Source organism: Scophthalmus maximus, chromosome 20 (assembly GCF_022379125.1).
Source record: "Scophthalmus maximus strain ysfricsl-2021 chromosome 20, ASM2237912v1, whole genome shotgun sequence".
Lineage (NCBI taxonomy): Eukaryota > Metazoa > Chordata > Actinopteri > Pleuronectiformes > Scophthalmidae > Scophthalmus > Scophthalmus maximus.
Window position 1 is genome coordinate 9345496 of NC_061534.1, and position 17005 is coordinate 9362500.

The 17005-nt window shown below is 41.7% G+C and overlaps 2 protein-coding genes across 3 annotated transcripts in view; one reads left to right on the top strand and one right to left on the bottom strand.

Moving 5' to 3' along the window:
- Window positions 1-459: 459 nt before the first annotated feature.
- oaz1b (ornithine decarboxylase antizyme 1b) lies at window positions 460-5201 on the bottom strand. The gene is given in 6 exon segments (XM_035607431.1): window positions 460-1571; window positions 1696-1781; window positions 2062-2234; window positions 2615-2701; window positions 2703-2754; window positions 5002-5201. Coding segments are annotated over 6 exon segments (654 nt in total). The 5' UTR covers window positions 5127-5201; the 3' UTR covers window positions 460-1440.
- A 2017-nt stretch (window positions 5202-7218) lies between these two features.
- The window catches only part of LOC118284596 (endoplasmic reticulum metallopeptidase 1), a 19151-nt gene continuing 9364 nt past the window's right edge, over window positions 7219-17005 (top strand). The window contains exons 1-8 of one of the 2 annotated variants that reach the window (XM_035607428.2): window positions 7219-7614; window positions 10531-10835; window positions 13086-13213; window positions 13343-13448; window positions 14068-14214; window positions 14373-14465; window positions 16215-16427; window positions 16659-16878. In XM_035607428.2, the coding sequence (XP_035463321.1) occupies window positions 7337-7614; window positions 10531-10835; window positions 13086-13213; window positions 13343-13448; window positions 14068-14214; window positions 14373-14465; window positions 16215-16427; window positions 16659-16878 (1490 nt within the window). In that variant the 5' untranslated portion in view covers window positions 7219-7336. Of the gene's footprint in view, window positions 7615-10530; window positions 10836-13085; window positions 13214-13342; window positions 13449-14067; window positions 14215-14372; window positions 14466-16214; window positions 16428-16658; window positions 16880-17005 lie in introns of both variants that reach the window. The other variant, XM_035607429.2, reaches the window with a different exon arrangement.

Here is a 17005-nt window from a genome sequence, read left to right on the forward strand (position 1 = left end):
AAATCCCCCCATATCTTGAGATATACTGAATATTTTAAGATTGTTACCTTCCTGAAGAATTTAGGATGAAGCTCTTTCTACATTATGTTCTCCATTTCTGGTGGAACAAGCATCTGAATGTCAGTGAGAAAAATATTTTGGCCCAAAACATAAATAAAATTACTCACAAGGTTAAGAAACACATTTGTTTTTGGAATAACTGTTACACAGGATCATAGACGCAACTGTAAAGACAGCTGTCCAATGGTCCTGTGGAGCCCCCTGGTGGTATCACCATGCTCTGGACGTTTGCCCAGCTGCTCTTTTGTAACTGACCTGATTTTCTTCACCGGGCACTAGGTTACATTTTGGTGGATAGAAGTCATATTATCATTATTACAAAGAGCTGTTAGAAAAAATAAATTCACACTCCAGGATACTTTGTTTCAAGCGGAAACATAAGTACATACACAAGACAACTTGTTTTTGTAAGTTTAATTATCACAGACGCACAACAGGTACCACTATGCAGGTGAACAACAAAACTCCTTATGGAAAAAAAAAAAGTTGAAAAGGAATGCTAATTCAAATATGAAAAAGACAAAACAATTCATTCACAGCAACATTTTTAAACCTCCAAATAAAAACACTACAATAACGTCAGATATACATGGCAGAAAGAAGCAAAAAGCACTTTGGATTATTCACTTTCCTTTCGCTTTGTACCAACACTCATCATTGGATCTTGAAACTTGAAACCAACACATGCAACAGCGTTTATCTTTTCACTCCACCTCTAGTCTATATGCATTCACTATTCAGCTATGAAGTACCAATTATTGGGGCTGTCGCGCAAAACGTCAAGCGTAAAAAAAAAAATACTAATACTTTTTAGAAGGATATCAGTGCTACAAAATAAAACTGGTCCCGCTGAAATGTATTTGTATGTATTTGGACAAAAATTCAAAGTCATTATTAAGCCAATCAAAAAAAAGAAAAAGCTGGAGTACCCGAGTGTAAACCTGATGACCTTGAGTTGTACATTCAAGAAATGAAGATTTCTCCTTCTTACTCGATCATAATCAAAGTAAATAAACAAAACAAAGACTTTACAAGAAATGGAAATAATTTTTCTTACTTACAGCTATGACAACTGCAATATGATCATAATTCCCCCCAAAAACAAATGTTCCCTCCTTTTTAGGTGACGACACCGATCAATCATGAAAACATTGTATTAAAATGCACAAAGATAGATGGTGGAAACAGGAGATGCACATTTTATATATTCCCTTGGATAAAAAGCGTGGGAGGGGGGGATGAAGACTTGCATACAGAGACCTACCGCCGGGGGTTAAACACTGACGGTGGTGCATATGGGTAAGCTGGGACGGGATGGGCAAACATATAATGGGAGGGAAAGGGGAAGAGAGGATGGGGGAGGAGGGGCTATCCAGAGGGCTACTCCTCGTCCGAGGAGTCCCGCTCAAAGTTGTAGGCCATGAAGAAAACGTCGGGTCGAGGTGGGACGAGGGCATGGCCCGGTTTCACAATCTCAAAGCCCAGGAAACTGAAGGTACGCACCAGTTTAGCTAGAAGAATGAGGCAAGGACAACAGACGTCAAAACACAGTATAACAACAAAGAAACTTGGATAAATTCTGACTGTTGTGTGTGTGTCATGAATGGCAAAATGTGTGCGGTGGTCTGCACGTACCGCGATCATCTCTGTTCTTGTAAAAGCAGACAAACACACTAACGACTTTCAGATGTTCTTCGGCATACTCCAGGAGAGACGCAAAACTGGAGGGGAAACAGAAGAAAATGGAAGTTTAACACAACAACATTGACTGCATGTCAGACTAAATGTCTAGTTAATGCTTGAATAATTAGATGTGGGTTTTTTTACTGATCACTGAGCTGCTAAAAATTGCAAATGACGGGAAATCGAGAGGTCTAAAGACAGGCCAGGTCCAAAAACCTTCCCAACACCGCTTTGTGATTTAATCTACCTTTAAATTGTCTCTACAAAAGCTCAAGTGTGCCATTGTAAAGATCATAATCAATATATATTTTTCCTCACCTCTCCTTGCTGCCTTCAGGAAGCGGGTCAAGGGGTATCTCCACATAAAGGGCGCTGCTGCTCAGCACTGCATCCCACTGTATTGTCTTGGTAACGGTGGGGTGAGTTTGAAAGTGGAGTATCCCAGGGCGACCATTCCCTGCTGGGTCCTCCGTTACAGTCAACTTTCGGTCCTGGAAAATGAACGCAAACAAATGCATGTGAAAACGGCAGCGGACAACGTTCTTGTGTGCGTCACTTCTGATCACACGTGTCCAATTACGACTCAGCCAGGATGGAAATGTGAACAAGATAATGACATGCACAAAATAACGAAAAGAAAATTGACTGTGCTTTTACTTGTCAGTGTAGTAAAAAGTGAATTGGGTAAAACCCTGGTGTGCTTTCACCTCGCTATATAAACAAACACATGATCACCAGACAGGAAGTGGTTGCAGTGAAACATGAGGCTCTTATTCTTCTTCTGAAAGTGAGAGTTAACCGCTGTTTCTGCACCTTTGCTCCTCTGACTACATTTGTGCAGTGGCGTGTGTGTGTGTGTTTCAAGACTTACTGAGTAGACCGGCCGAGCTGAAGGAGTGTGATCCCGTGTGCCATTCCCTCGCCCACCTGGGATCTTCAGGGGTGGGAGAGGGGCATCAGGAGCACCACAGAGGCCCTGGGTGGCGGGTACTACTACAGTGCAGGGACAAACTGGAGAGGGGAGGGACAGAGAGATGACACAGTCACAACACTGACAGGAAATGTTTTTATTTTCTATCATTCGACAGGTACCATATGGGTGTCAAATGCATATTCATGATTTTATACTATCTAACATAACTATTATCTAAAAACACCAACATGTCAAAATAATTTTCACTTCAAAAACACTGCGCTCAGGAGATAAAAACAATATATTACCATCATTTCTGTTTGGCTTTATTAGCAATAAAATTTTATATCATACACCGTTTACAAAAATAACTTCTTCAAAGCAGAACAACTAAGTGCTTAATCCACAGCATGTGTTACACCTGAAGGCTCAATAAAACCGCTCACAGTGTATGTTCCCCGAAAACAACGGCGCTGTGTTTACTCAACGGTCGACAGACCTTCCAAGTGGTGCACTAACCAACCGGTCGGTTGTGGTGGCCGGCAACCAACCCAAAATATTTGCTGCCAACAGCTCTCCAATTCTTAAACCTAAATTTTCTGTGGTCAGTTGAAACAATCAGTGTACACATATGCTGTTTCAGAGCAAGTGTCTACTATCTGAATCCAAAAACATTATCTTATATTGTTATGCCGAAAACTGTTGGGTTGGTATTACGTATCTTGTGACGAACAGCGGAGGAGCCACTTTTAAGTAATTTCCATCAAACAATACAGACGATTGTCTCAGCCGATTCATATTTGAGTCACAACATATTGTTTATAATTTGGAATTTGTTTTCTTGTTCTATTCTTTATTTGTCAATAATAAATAAAATAACAGGACATTTTTAAGACAAAAAAGGTGACCAACCCCTTTAGATACTCATTTCTAAAAGCATCATAAGAGAAAGTAAAGCAGTAAATGATGATTGATTATCAAATTTGTTGATCATTTTTAACCATTCATTTTTTCCCAAATAAATGTCTGACAATAGTAAAATATTTCCAGCATATTTTGTTTCAGAACAAGTTCAACCAACACCAGCAGACAGACAGTCTACTGTCGTACATGAAAAAGGAACACAGCAAATCCACATGCCAGTAAAAATTTGGAATTTCTGCTTTGAAAATAACGTTTATTCACAATTATCCAATTCGATCACTTTTCAATCAAATACTGAGAAAAAATAAATAATTTCTAACTTCTCAAATGGCAGGATTTGTTGATTTTCTAAATTTGATATCATAAGTGAACCAAGTTTTATGTTTTGGACTTTTGGTCAGGCAAAAAAAATAATTATTTCCTGACATTTTGTAGACAAAATGGATGACCAAAAATTAACTAAGTACACAAAATTGATTATACATTATGGCCTAGTTAATTCTTCAAATTCCTTTTTTTTAGATCCTGAGTCAATACATTCAACGTCAGAAGAACATCGACTCTTTTCTTCCTCGGTTGTGTGATGGTGACATGGCGACGAACCACTAGCACATGGAAATGAAAACAAACGTAACATCCATTTTTAATGGATTATTGAATCGTTTCTAACCGCACGTGCGACCATTGCGTCTTCCCGTCGCGTGGTTGTGACGCAGTGAACTGTCAGTTGCGTAATAATAAACTTGACTCAGCTGTCGGCTCACGAGACCTACGTGGCCAGAGATACACCTGGAGACTTGACTGGAATTTAAAAAAATAAAATCTAGTGTCGTATTCTCCTACATTACCGGAAGTCACCAGATGTTTACATTAACATAAGCACATGCTATGATTAAAAGTGTCTCCTTATGAACAGCCTGCTATGAACATACACTGTTTACGCTGGGGGGTCGACAAAAAAAAGTTGCCGACTTTTGTGGTTCACGTTTATGCAGGTAAACCGAGTCTTTTTCCAAAACACACAAGTCTGTTGGGTTTTTTTTTGCAATCGGCTTCAAGGCGAGAAACTATTTAAATCCCTTCTCCGTCAGTCTGTGTTTTTCCGTGCTTGACGTGACGTAACAAGTCCGACGACGTCCATAAGCTAACGTCAGCTAATTTAAGGCTTTTACACGTCGCCCACGAAAGTCCCCGCATACCGTGACACTTGACAAAACAATGTTACGCGTTAAAATCGTGTCAAAATGCAACACTGGTGGTATGAGTGACTCCGCGAACACAAATTAAGTCTACCTTTAAAAGCGTTCTACTTCCGCTTTTCCGTGACTGCTAGCTGGGCTAGCTGGGCTAGCTTAGCCACCCCTCCCCCACAGCACGGTTAGCAAACAGCTAGGTGAGGTATTTTTCCGTCGTTTACTTACTTCCCGATCATGTCACAGATACCGCTACTCAAATCCGCCATTGTGATAGTAGACTGCTGTTTTCCTTCTTTCTCGCGAGCAAAGCAATGACTGTTTAGGATCCGCTGGAGGTTGGATTTTACCATCCGGCCTCGGGTAGAGACACGACGGGTTGACTGCTCTCTGCTATGCTCGGCTAGGAAGTGATCGGTCAGATAGTTGGAGCTGGTGGAAAAGGAAAGTGTCAAGTTACTTGCAGTGACACTGACACACACTTCATCTCTGGCTTCAAAATAAGACTAGGGTGGGTATTAAAAATGCCTTTATTTTCGTAAATAGCTTATATACATACATTGATAGTATATGTTAATATAATACTTAATTCCCCAAAACCATCACAATGGGACCAAAGCAAACATTTTAGAACACAGATCACAGTGGCTGTGAAATGATGTTGAAAGAAAAAAACTAGTGCAGTGGTTTTTAGTCAAGATGTTTCGTTTAATTAGGTCGAGAATGTACACACACAAACACACAGTTTTTTGCTTACTCACCACTTACAGGTTTCTCTAGACAGCATAATCAATATTATGTAGATTTATGCTGAGATTGCTGTACAGTACACATTTTACAGCATGCACTGTAGATAGATATTATTATTATTATTTATGTATAAGATTTGGTCCCTCTGTATTTTATTTCAGACATTGGATGTGAACAGTATTAAAATGCAGTAGCCTAGCCTGGGACCCAGACGGATTCTGGGAGCTCATTTAAATTTGCTCTGCCAGAATATGTATTTGAGTATTGTACTGTACTGTGACCTCAAATAATGTAACACAAAACGAATTCCTGACCAAGCATTTTCTGGCCTGGTATGTTCTAAACCCACGACCCCTCTGTTTAATCTCGATTTAATTACTGATAAATCAAAATACAAGATGAACAAAAACGAGAGATTTATTTTGAAAGCGGAAAACACACCTTTAGCAACGCCCCAAATTAGATAACATCCAGCTTCACACTTATGCTAACAAGCTAACGCTAACCAGGAAAGCGTAAGATGCTAAAGAACAGATAGCTTGTCACGTTAGCTACAGTTGGCCTAGCGGCTGTGTGTTTACAAGGGGGCGTCTAATGGAAAAGTACCAAGGACAAGGGCTGAGGAAGAAAAAAAAAACTCACAACAAAGATACGAAAGTCTCATGATTTATTAATAATTACTGAACTCTCCCTGTCGCTGGCTTTCATCTCATGTTGCAGCTTGTTCATAAGTTAATTAGTCAATGTGTGCGCATTAAGTATATTTAATCCATCACAATTTATTACATCTATTTGACAAATTTACTTTACGTTCAACACACACACACACGCACACACACACACACACACACACACACACACACATAAATATATATATATATATATATATATATATATATATATATATATATATATATATATATATATATATATATATTATTTGTTATAAATTAGTGTACCCACCATTATTTACAGCAATTCAACATAGCTTTAGCTTGATCAACTACAGCGTTAAAATAACTCCCTGCATGTTATTGCAGCACAGAAAATATGCAATAATGTGATTATATAACACTGACAGGTGCAATTCTGCACATCGAGTACTTCTATATTTTATATTTCAGTACTACAGCCCTTGGAGGCACAGCTTTAAATCATAATGTAGTATTCACCCTGTAGTACTGCTTCTTTTACTTTACGAATATTTACAATAGTTTTTTCTTGTTACGGAAGATTTGTAGTGTGGCACTACTACTTTTATCAGAATAATAATATCGTGAATACTATCTCCTCTCCTGGGTTAATGTGTCCTACATGACAGTGCAATTGTTGACAACATATATCAGATTAAAAGATTTACTACTGAATATTTTCAATAATCCTATCTGAATAACAGAAAGTAAGCTTTAAAATCTTCAAAAAATGTTTTTTTTAGCATGGACTAGTTTTTACTAACTGGTAATAAATACACTCTAGGTCTAATTAAAATCCACGAATTTACTGGTGAAGACAATAAAGTTGATTCTGGGCTCAACTTTGTAAAATGAGCTTTGAATATGATAACATTTAAACGTGATTAAAAAAAAGAAAATCACATGCAGTGACTTAACCCACCACACGATGCCGACAAAGTAGCAGTAAATCGCTCCCACGTTTCTTCCACATTTTTCAAGCGCTTTCTGCCAGACCTTCAATTTTGTCCCTCAGCGCGACCCGTGGGTTGTCCAGCGCTGGGAGGGAGCGAAGGAAGTGGGGAGGCGAAGCCGAAGCCACAGAACGAAGCCCCTGCAGCTGATGCACTGCTGGCTCAAAGATGGAGAGCGACACCACGGTCAGGAGAATAAAGCCCTCCACCGGCACGCAGAACTACGCGTCGCAAGGCAACGACGGTCCGCGGGAGCGGTGCGGGGACAACGGCTACAGCGGCGACCCGAAGAGGAAGCCCGACGTGAGCCTCTACCTGCTGCGGGAAGGGCTGGCGACGTCCCTGGTGTGTGTGTTCATCTTGGCGCTGTGGGCGCTGGTTCATTTGTCGCTTCAGCAGCTCGTCATTGGGAAACCGTCCGGCGACTTCAACGCGGCGAGAGCCAGGTGAGATTTCTGTAACTCGCGTCTCCTGTGACTTGTATACGTTGTTTGGCTAATAGCGGCAGAGCACCGGTCGGCTAACCTTTCCTCTAGTTCGACAACAGACCCGCCTAGAAACCGCGACCTGTGTTACCTCCACCTGCAGCCCCGAGGTAACCTGCGGGACACGCAGGTGCGTTAAACGAGCTGTAACGGCCAGAGGAGGCTGGAGCAGGGGTAGGAGGGATCCATCAACCGCGTAGCCTCCTACAAGCCTGTTCAAACCACCCTGATATTCACAGCATAACAAGAATATGAATATGTTTAAGTGCGATTCATATGTTGACTACATGGATACTTGACTTAAAGGATGACTGGTTTATCGTGAAATGAGTCATAACTGCACTTAAAGTATTTTTCACATTAACCGGGAGTTGAATTAAGTTTTCTACTCGTACTCTCTATTTGTGTCATAAATGGTTGCTTTGAAAATTTGCAAGGATCAATGTAATGCTAGTGTTAGTCATTTCATTTTTTAACTCCAAATCTAAAACTCTCAAAAAATAGCAGACGTTTTTGTTGTTGTTAACCCAACACAACGCACTTCATACAGGCAATATGGAAATACAGCCAAGATGGAAATAGATAGCAATAAAATACATGGTAGATCAGCCTCTTTTATTCTTAATCTGTATAGTTCAAATACCCTTTGGACTGTGTAAGAAAGAAGTCATGGATTCAGGGAAGGTACAGTGAGATTATATAGATTTAACTAGTTCAATTTTTATTTAACAGATTGAAAAGAAGAAAATAATCACGAGCCGCAACCCTACTGTGACAACTTTGAATATCCTCTACCGCGTAGTCGTCTACAGAATGAGGAAATTGAAGGTCGCAGATAGACAAACAAAACCAACAAGCTTGCCACTTCTGTATAAAACTATAATGATAAGAAAATCCCTTTCTAGTCCCACTGTGGGGAAATTTGCTGTAATACAGCAACAAAGGGGATTGTAAAAAAAAAAATAACGAAATGATTATTCATGTGATAAAACATAAGGAAATAAAGAAAAATAAACGATAATGTAAACTGAGCATGCACCCTGTAAACAGAATATATACACTCTAACAGATTGGACATCAAGATATTGAAATATACTATCATACTTTGTATATATATTGATACAAAGGCGTCCCAACACCCTACGGATATGAAGCATGAACATGAACCAAAAACAATGCAGCCTTCGCGACTATAGAAAACATGATCAGCAACATCCTGTTCGTTTAAAGAAGCTTTAAAATTCACCGTATCAACCGTTTAGCTTCTCTTCCGTATGTCAGTCTCTCTGAGAGTGGGAGACAAAGGGATTATGGCACTGACTCCGAGGGTCCTGCTCTTTTAAGTGCCGGGCAGTGGGATTTGGAGAAGTCGTGCTGCATATGAACTGATTAAGGCCTCTGAGCTTCTTTGGACACAATTATGGCTTTCATGAGTCCCAGCACCGCAAAATCCACATATGAATTGCAAGCATTGAACTGGTGTCTTGCTTTAGAAGTGGAGTGAAGGCAGCAGCAGTTCAGGCATCTTTTAATGTCACGTGGAACAAGTTGTTCACGGCAGAGAAACTACACACCGCACTGGTTTTTTCCGGATCTGGCGAAAAAGTGAAGAAGAGCTGTTTTTATTCTTCCCTTGTAAAAGCAGGAATACAACACGTGGCGTCTCCCACCGTGGTTTCATTTAACAAAGATGTTTTTTAAGTTTCTTTGCAAAAGGAATGAAAATATCCTGTGACTGGAAAGTTCCCATTTCTGTTTTTGCTAACTCAACCCGAGACCTCCCGTCTTTAACTTGTCATGTTGTGTGCAGCAGGGATGTGAGAGTTTTGGTTTAAATTGATAAATCATAATGTCAGAAAAAATGGTGCGATACGCCTTCGTCAATTTCTGAGACATAGTCTCTGTTCATATTTCCAAATAACTTGTTTGTCTGACCAAACAGTCCGAAACACTTAGATGTAATATTGTAGAAAACAACGAAAAGCCAGAGGAAGCGAGAGCCACGTCTTTTTGTTTCATTTTTACATGAAAAAGGAAATAGTTTCTTAATTGATTTTCTGTAACTAATCGACTAATATTTGTCAGCCATAGTTGATGGGCTGAAAGCAGACATTCCTCCATATGCAGTCTGTGGGTGACTGTTACATTAAACTGTATGTTCTACCTCTGCTAACTCATATTAAACCTTATTAAAAACCAACAGTTTGTCACAAATGAATGCATCTTATCATTAGTTTTCTTGCTTTAGGAAAGAGACATGCATCATTTTTTGCTTATGAACCATCTACGGCTAAACTGAAATACTGTCAAAGAGGCAGTAAGCGATTCTAAAGCAATACACGTTTTGTAAAAATTTGTGGGTTCTGTGTATGAGCTGGAAAAAAAAATCAAGGTTTCCGGCTCAGTCCAGGCTCTATAACCTGCAACCGGGTTTCATTTCTCAGACCATGCACATGCTCAAACTGTGTGTGTGTGTGTGTGTGTGTGTGTGTGTGTGTGTGTGTGTGTGTGTGTGTGTGTGTGTGTGTGTGTGTGTGTGTGTGTGTGTGTGTGTGTGTGTGTGTGTGTGTGTGGTGTGTGTGAGAGAGAGAGAGTGTGAGTGAGTGAGTGAGCAACCACATCAGCGAGATCACCCACATATTCAGGAAGTGTGTTTACTGTAGGTTAAGGTTTGAAAACTCAAGTTGACACAAGTCATGGAGTGTGACCACACGTGCCATTTTATACTTAAAACGATCCATTGTCTCTAACTAAAACATTGAACCGTGATGTTGTGATGGAAGAAGTAGGTTTCGTTTACTGCCTCTGCACAGTTTCACAACAGGGACACATCCCCTCTTCCTCTATTTCCCCCTCCTGCCTCACGTCATGATCCAGACGGCACTTGGAGCAGATCACCAGCGTCGGCCCGCGGCCGGTGGGCAGTCCGGAGAATGAGGTCCTGACAGTGGGCTACCTGCTGGAGCAGATCGAGAAGATCCGGCTGGAGACGGCAGCGGGCGCCCATCAGCTCAGGGCGGACGTGCAGCGTCCCACCGGCTCCTTCTCCATCGACTTCCTCGGAGGCTTCACCAGCTACTATGACCGCGTCACCAACATCGCCGTCAGGCTGGAGCCCAAGGGCGGCGCCAAGCACCTCATGCTCGCCAACTGCCACTTTGACACAGTGGCCAACAGTCCAGGTATGACAAACATTCATCTTTCTTTTTAACAAATCAACCTGTTACTTAAGCTGGAGGCACAGAGAGAGGGGGAACCCTCTGGTGCACGCAGCTGTAGGCACATGCAGAAAAAGCCAAATTTGAATTATCAGATGTTCCATTCACTCAATGAATGGAATATTTATTTTAACCGTAGCTCCTGTATATTTGATCAAATCTTACAATTTCAACTGAATTCAACTGCTCAAATTAGCTGTAACGATAATTAGATTATAAACTTATCGTACGACACATGAATATGAACTCAATCATTTTTATTGACCTCGATTATAGCCATCGTGTCTACATGCTTGTGTTTTGACACAAGAACGAATGTCAACAAACAGTCCAGCAAAGTCTCGCTGCTTCTGTCCTCTCATCTGCTCTCTTCGTATGATTAATAAATCACTGGTTTGGTCTATAAAATGTCAGAAAATATGGATTTCTTAGTATTTTTCTCAAATGTTGGATAACATTTCTCTCAGCAGCAACACAAATCGTGTAGGACTTGCACACGCAGCAACCAAGCTCACATGATTCAGTATCCAAAAAATGGTCTTAAAAGGACGATAATATTGTTTGTCACAATAATTTCCGGGACAATGTATCGTGCAACAAAAAGTAGTTACCATGATTGGCCTAGTTGCGGCACTTCAATTACCATTTTGTACAGTTTAAATCTGTGGAATCTGTGGTTTTAAAGTTGGTTTTAATTGTTCCTGAAAAAGTGATTGGAGATCTAGAGAGGACAGAAGTGGAGCAGCGTTTTGAAGAACATTTTTACAGCCATTCTTCTATGGGTTTTTTCTCTTTGTTCCTTTCAGTTGGTGGTTGTTTTGTGTCCGTGGTGATAATACCCTCATCAGTGTCCCCTGTCATGAACTGTAGTCATGTAGGTCAGGCTCAGTGAAATTTAAACTGCCCAAGCAAGTCGAGCCACAATATTTGGACCCGCAGTAACTTCTTGTAAATTATTACAGAAGGTCACACAGTGCTTACAAACAGGGAGCGGCTTAAAGGGGAATTCCACTGTTTTTCAACCGGGAGCCCTATGTTTATAAATGTGGGTGTGTAAATGAATGTGTCAGGTGATACAGGTGATACCTCGGACACTACACACAACACTGTGTGACAACGTCGGAGGAGACGTATGTAATGTTGCAAGACTCGTAGCGAAGACCCAGAATAAGTATTTGAGCCTTTTATTGGCGAAAAACCCTAAAACAGTTTTAGTGGACATTTTGTGGACTGACACAGTTTTGTCCCATGAGATCACATTGTAGCCACTGTCGCCATGTCTGCTGCTGGCTCAGGCGATCCACTGGATCAGATCCGAAAAGTTTTTGTTTACACAACCACATTTATTAACATAGGGTGCAGGTTGAAAAACACCAGAATTCCCCTTTACAGCAATCTTCAGGGAATCATATCTAGGCTTCAGAGTAATAACTGTTTGTTGATGACAGGTAGTATATTGTGGTGTAGTCAAGTCATCATTTCTTTGTCTTGTTTATAATTGAGGAACTTCTCGCTGTGTAACATCACATGGTTTCCAGTTCTTACTCACACATACACGTGCACAAACAGCCTCACTGCCGAAGGGGAAATTGATCCAAGAGGTGTGGACCAGGTAGATACACATCCTTTTTTTTTTCCAACTCCCAAAAAAGCTCTCGCAGAGCTTTTCGGGGACACAGCCTGAAAAGCAATAAAAAGGTAACTTGCACGATTCGACAAGGATTAATACGTCGCTGACATGAAGTGGCAGCGACAGGAACATGAATGGTGCCTGGACAGACAGTGGAACGGGCTCCCACCTCACGAAAGCTGGAGCACATGATGTCTCAGTTCGGCTCTCTGATCTTTCTGTCTTTGCATTAATTCTCACTTTTTCACATTTCTGCATCACATGCCCCATTCACACACTCTATTCTCTTACCTCTCGCTGTCACCCCTTTTTTGTGTTCTCGCCATCATAGAAGCAAGTGGAAGACGGCATTCTCATGTGTTTGAGAATTATCAGCTTCATCACCTTTAAAAAATAAAAAAAAATCTCACTTTGAGCCACTTGGTTAGGAAAACTGGTGATATGGGTGCAGGGTTGCACGTCTCTGTATGTTTACGCCAAGCTAAGCTTTTTTTTATTGACTGAGACAAAAGGCAAAAGGCTCACATTGCCCATACTTTGCAAGTTTTCAGGGTTCTTTTTCTGGCTTTGCTTGCCCGTCGTAGGTGCCAGTGACGACGCAGTGAGTTGTGCAGTGATGCTGGAAGTCCTCCATTCTCTGGCCAACCAGTCTGCTCCTCTTCATCATGGAGTTGTCTTCCTTTTTAATGGGGCAGAGGAAAATATCCTGCAGGTAAAATGAAGTGACAAGGGCACACATTTTGCACACATCATTTCCTCTCTTACTGTCTTTTTAATTTCCTCTTTTACGTTCTTACTCTCTCCCTTTGCTTCCTCTCTGTCTCTTCCATCTGTCCATCAGGCCAGTCATGGATTCATCACCCAGCATCCGTGGGCCAAGCAGGTGCGAGCCTTTATCAACTTGGAGGCTGCAGGTGTCGGGGGCAAAGAGGTTGTTTTCCAGACAGGTAAATTCACCATTTGTGTTTTTAACAAAGTGATCTGGTTTCATCGTCGGCAGCATGATTTCTCTCTGGTTTGCTTAGTGTGTTTGTTTTACATGTGTTTGTGTGTGTGGGTTTTCCTGTAACTGTCTGTCTAAATTTGAGAGTTTTGCAGTCCTGAGAATCACTATCACATGTCATGTTCTATACCTGCTTCATCTGCCTGCCCTTATTCCCAACATAGACTCTCTGGTTCGACATGATCTATACATCTATATTACTAACGGCCCGATTATGCTACCTGAGCTGCTAGTAACATCGCGTCTGCATATTGCACATTATCTAATGCACTCACTTTACAAGTGGTAAAGACGGCAGAGGAGAAGACATAAAACAACACTGACGCGTCTCCACAATAATTACTCTATAGCTAATTTTCAAGTGTTTGCCTTTTCACATATGGTTCGAGTCCGACGCGTTCACATTGTTCGATTGTGAGGCAGGACGTGACAATAATTCTGCTGCGGAAAGTGTCACAGTGTTTTTGTTGACAGACATCAACATGGCCACTCACTCGCTGTGCCCAGACTCTGTCCATTAAATAAAATGTCCCACCAGATTTTCATCGCTTTCGTCCTCAAAGGTCCAGAGAACCCGTGGCTGGTCCAGGCCTATGTCCACGCAGCCAAACACCCTTTTGCCTCTGTAGTCGGCCAGGAAGTCTTTCAGAGCGGTATCATCCCCTCTGACACTGACTTCCGCATCTACAGGGACTTCGGTAACATCCCAGGTAAGTTCCCAACCATATTCATAGTAGGCTATCGAAATTAATATGGAAGTCTCAAAGTCCAAATCAAGAGCATATACGCCTTTATTTTGTCTTTTTTTCTCCTAACTTTTCGTCTTTTCTGGGGGGTTTTTCATTGTGTGTTTGTATTTAATTTACAGGCATTGATCTGGCTTTCATTGAAAACGGTTTCATCTACCACACCAAGTACGACACTGCTGACAGGATCCTGACAGACTCAATACAGAGAGCCGGTATGCATATAACCACACAACTACAGCCATACTTTAACAGGTGTTATGTTATGCTTTAATTTAATGCATTCTGTCTGTTTGTTGAGAGGAGAATGGCAACCGCAGCAGAGGACTGTTAACACCTTTGCTTTTTTTTTACGAAGCCATGCTTGTGTTTTTGTGCTTTATCCCCCAGTTTCAGAGGTCAGCATTCCGCTGATCCTCATTACTTCCCTCAGAACTAAGAAATGCCGACACACATACACGCGTTGCACTTGCCCTCGTTTACTTCATTTGTCAGAGCTTGTGTTGCTGAATTATTTTGCTTTACTTAGCACAGAATCCAGTCAGTCAGCACTAAAAACCTGAGACAGTTGGCATCGTTCCTCTCTTTCGTCGGCAGCTACCCCGGACAACTCCCGCATCTTCTGCGCACAGCAAGTCACCATGAAAGGCATGAATTATTCATGAGCGAAAGTGAGGTTTCAGAGAGAGAGAGAGAGAGAGAGAGGTAGGAAGGTATTTTTAGTTTGTGAATAAGGACGCAGATTTGCAAGGTGAAGGGCGGATACAGCGCGGGGAACGGTGGAGGAGGGAGATAGCACCAGTAGCTCTGCTTAGTTGATGCCTGGTGGTGGACAAAGCAGGTTTCTGATCAGAACCTGCTCTGAACCTCTTTAAAAATCTCCTACGTCACAGCTCTGTGGGCATGGTGTGAGGCCACCAATGGCTCAGATATATCCTGGATGATTTTGTTAAATATATGAAAAACACAATGGCAACATAACCACATTTTAAACGTCGCTTGCATACGAAATTCCCAAAGAAAAGTTGTGGATAGCCGACACGAACAAATAAGATGCTGTTTACACTTTTAGGTCACAGGGAGGGAGCCCACCATGCGAAAGAACAATGGGGCTTTGTTTTGCCTGTGTGTGTGTGTGTGTGTGTGTGTGTGTGTGTGTGTGTGTGTGTGTGTGTGTGTGTGTGTGTGTGTGTGTGTTTGTTAGTGTGTGTTTGTTAGTGTGTGGTTGTTAGTGTGTGTGTGTGCATGTGTGTTAGTGTGTGTGGGTCCTTTCAAAGTTATGCAACAGTTGCCCACCAGTGTATGGGGAGAAGCAGAGGACTTTCTGTGAAATTGGCTACAACAATCATGATGTTGGATGTAGATGAGAAATGTGGCAATATGGAGGATCTGTGTCCTGTGTAACAGACAGACCATGGTTGATGAGAAATAATTGATTTAAGATGTGTGTGTGTGAGCTTGTGCAACTTATCTTACATATCTTGTCATGGGGAATGCTATTATGTGAGTTTCATTGGACGTCTAAGAGGTTGTAGTAAGTGTGTATGTGCCACACCAAGATGCTGTTTGTGAGAGTATGATATATGCCCTAAATTATCTTCCATGCATCTTTCATGGAACTGTTTAAATACTGTAATTGACAATAAAATTAAACATTATTGAATTTCAAAAGATAAAGGACAGATTGTGAGGCCTCAACACACAGTAACAGACTGTCATATGTGAAGTATTTGATGTTTCCTGTTTGTTTTGTTTGTGTGTAATGCACATGGTTTTATTTCTACTGTCTGGGGGGCCATGAAGAGAGGACAAAGGCCTCAGTGCATTTGTTCTGCTGGTTCTTGTAGCCTGTGGCCGTTCATCTGATATAGCTGAGAGCAGTGCAAATAAATGCAGCAGCGTCACTATAAGTCAAATTCCAGCTTTGAACTGCTTCACCTCTAAACTCACTTCCCTCCGTGCAGGCGACAACATCCTGGCGGTCCTGAAGCACTTGGTGACGTCAGACACACTGGCCGACTCGTCCAAGTATCGTCACGGCAACATGGTGTTCTTCGACCTCCTCGGGGTGGTCGTGGTGGCGTACCCCGCTCGCGTCGGCACCATCCTCAACTACTTAGTAGCCGCGGCCACCTTCCTCTATCTGGCCAAGAAGGCATCTCTGCCTGGCAACGGGGGTAGGCCACAGTTTCCTTTGGTGGATGTCTTTTATGTCATTTCCTGTTCTACACGTGCGTGTTTTCCTCTTTTGTGGCCTTTTCGAGCGTTCTTCTTAAACATAGATAAGATAAGAACAGTCCAGTCCCAGTTTGTTGGGCTAAATTCAACTAATTTCTTTTTCCCGTAGAAGAGTTTTGATGAGCGGTTCCTGTGCGGTTTGCGCTTCATTCAACATCCCTCTCTCTCAGGTGGGCGCTATGTTCGAGATCTGGCCTACGCCACGGGCGTAGCAGTGCTGAGCTGGTTCGTCACCCTGCTGTCGGTGCTGATTGTCGCTCTGCTCGTCACGCTACTGGGCCGCTCCATGTTTTGGTACAACCACTTCTACGCCTCCATCTGCCTGTATGGGGCAGCGGCCTCTGGGAAAATGATCCTTATCCACACCCTCGCTAAGAACCTTTACTACGGGGTGAGTGATGGAGTTTTTCTTTTTTACTTTCAAAATACAAATATAGCAATTAATCTAATGTTTTTATTTTATTTTCGCACACATCTAAATATTAAGATGGCGTATGAGGGCCGTATTGAAGAAAAT